Source organism: Vigna umbellata, chromosome 7, assembly GCF_029865625.1.
Source record: "Vigna umbellata cultivar VRB3 chromosome 7, Vumbellata_1.0, whole genome shotgun sequence".
NCBI lineage: Eukaryota > Viridiplantae > Streptophyta > Magnoliopsida > Fabales > Fabaceae > Vigna > Vigna umbellata.
Window position 1 is genome coordinate 17,315,379 of NC_142171.1, and position 1,662 is coordinate 17,317,040.

Consider the following 1,662-nt stretch of genomic DNA (forward strand, 5'->3'; position numbering starts at 1 on the left):
TGTCATCATCAAAAACTCAGATATCACTTAGATTGTGGGTTCAACTAAATCAGTGCTCCCCCTATCAACAATCTCAACAATAACAAACTTAATTGAATACATAGAGCATATAATCGATTAAGCTTCAACACTGGGATCATCTTGATCAAGGACAAGAGCATGAAAGTCGACATCAGTAAAGGTAATAGGTGGCCAGGATTGAGGTTTTCTCTCCACCATGTGAATTGTTTTCAAATTCCTTAGGTGCTTTTTGCAGACCGAGGATGATGCCCATCCTCCAACAAAACCTCCAGAAATGGTATCGATACACCCACGGATCGAGCGGTCATGTTCATGACTGCAACTAGGACTATGACTACAGTAGTGCCTCCGACTTCGATAGTGCCCGACTTCGGTCGTCTCTATGATATGACCGTTCGGGACTTCTACGTAGAGATTTTCCTCTATGGGGACTTCTTATTTGGGCCCCTTCTTCCTTTACGTACTTATGGAGATGGCCCGCTCGGATGAGCGTTTCTATTTCATCTTTCAGTAGCATACATTCTTCCATAGTATGGCCGCAGTTTTGATGGAAATGACAACTTTTTCTCTTGTCTGCATTCTGGGGAGTTGCCTTCCTTTGGAGTGTGAGAAGTTCAGCATTAAGAGCCTCCTCGAGAACCTTAGCCCTTGGTGCACTGAGGGTTGTATAGTGATTGAACTTGGGTATCCGGGGGAGATCCCTCAAATGTTGACCTTACGATCGCTTCCCTTCTTTCTTGTTCCCCCTGCAGAAGCTTCTTGATGTTGTTTCCTCCTTGAGTTTCTCATGTCTTCAATACGAATGAACTTTGCAATCCTTTCCTGAAGTTCCTCCATAGTTTTTGGTGGTCGCGCATATAATTTTTCAGCAAAATATCCTGGTCTCAAGCACGAAGGGAAATTGCTAATGATAAACGTGTGATTAACATCTTTAATCCGTTGTGCGGTTTCATTATACCTTTTCATAAAGGCCTTCAAAGTTTCATCTTTCTCTTGTTTGGTGTTTACCAATTCCGCCGGTGTCATCTTCTGTCTCCGATTGGAGGCGTATTGCCTTCTAAAGAGGGTTTCCATGGTAGCGAAACAATCTACTGTGTTTGAGGGAAGAGTATCGTACCATTCCAACGCCTCCTCCTTGAGTGATAATGAGAAGGCTCTGCATATGATCGAGTCGTTATTTGTGTAGAATGCCATATCGTTAAAAAACGTCCTGAGGTGATCATCTAGATCAGTTGATCCATCGTACTTATCTAATGCAGAAGGGTTTTCTTCTGGCATTGGAGTTTGCATGATGGTCGCCGTAAAAGGGAGTAAACTGGTAGGTCAAACTGTTTGCAGGGGCGTTGGTTCCCTTCTTCCTCGGGCGTTCGGGTTGGTGTGATTATGGCTTGCTTCATTGTCATTTTCTCAGTTTGAGGCCGACCGCTCGGGAGAGACTCATTTCGCCCTTAACTCCACAATCTCTTCTGTGTGCTTTCACTACATCTCTTGTTGTGCTTGTGCCTACGCCTGTATGGTCTGCGTCTGTGCCTGCATCTATGCTTGCATATCTTTAATCAGTTCTCTGGTGCTCTGCTCCTCCTCTTGGTTTCTTGTGGTCACCATTGAGTTTCTTCTGCTTGCTCTCGGCCCCACGGTGGA

General features: G+C 44.6%; 1 protein-coding gene across 1 annotated transcript; it reads right to left on the minus strand.

Moving 5' to 3' along the window:
- Positions 1-723: 723 nt before the first annotated feature.
- LOC148195270 (uncharacterized) lies at positions 724-1,299 on the minus strand. The gene has a single exon (XM_088095144.1). The coding sequence runs from the start codon at positions 1,297-1,299 to the stop codon at positions 724-726; it is 576 nt and encodes a 191-aa protein (XP_087951270.1).
- Positions 1,300-1,662: the final 363 nt, after the last annotated feature.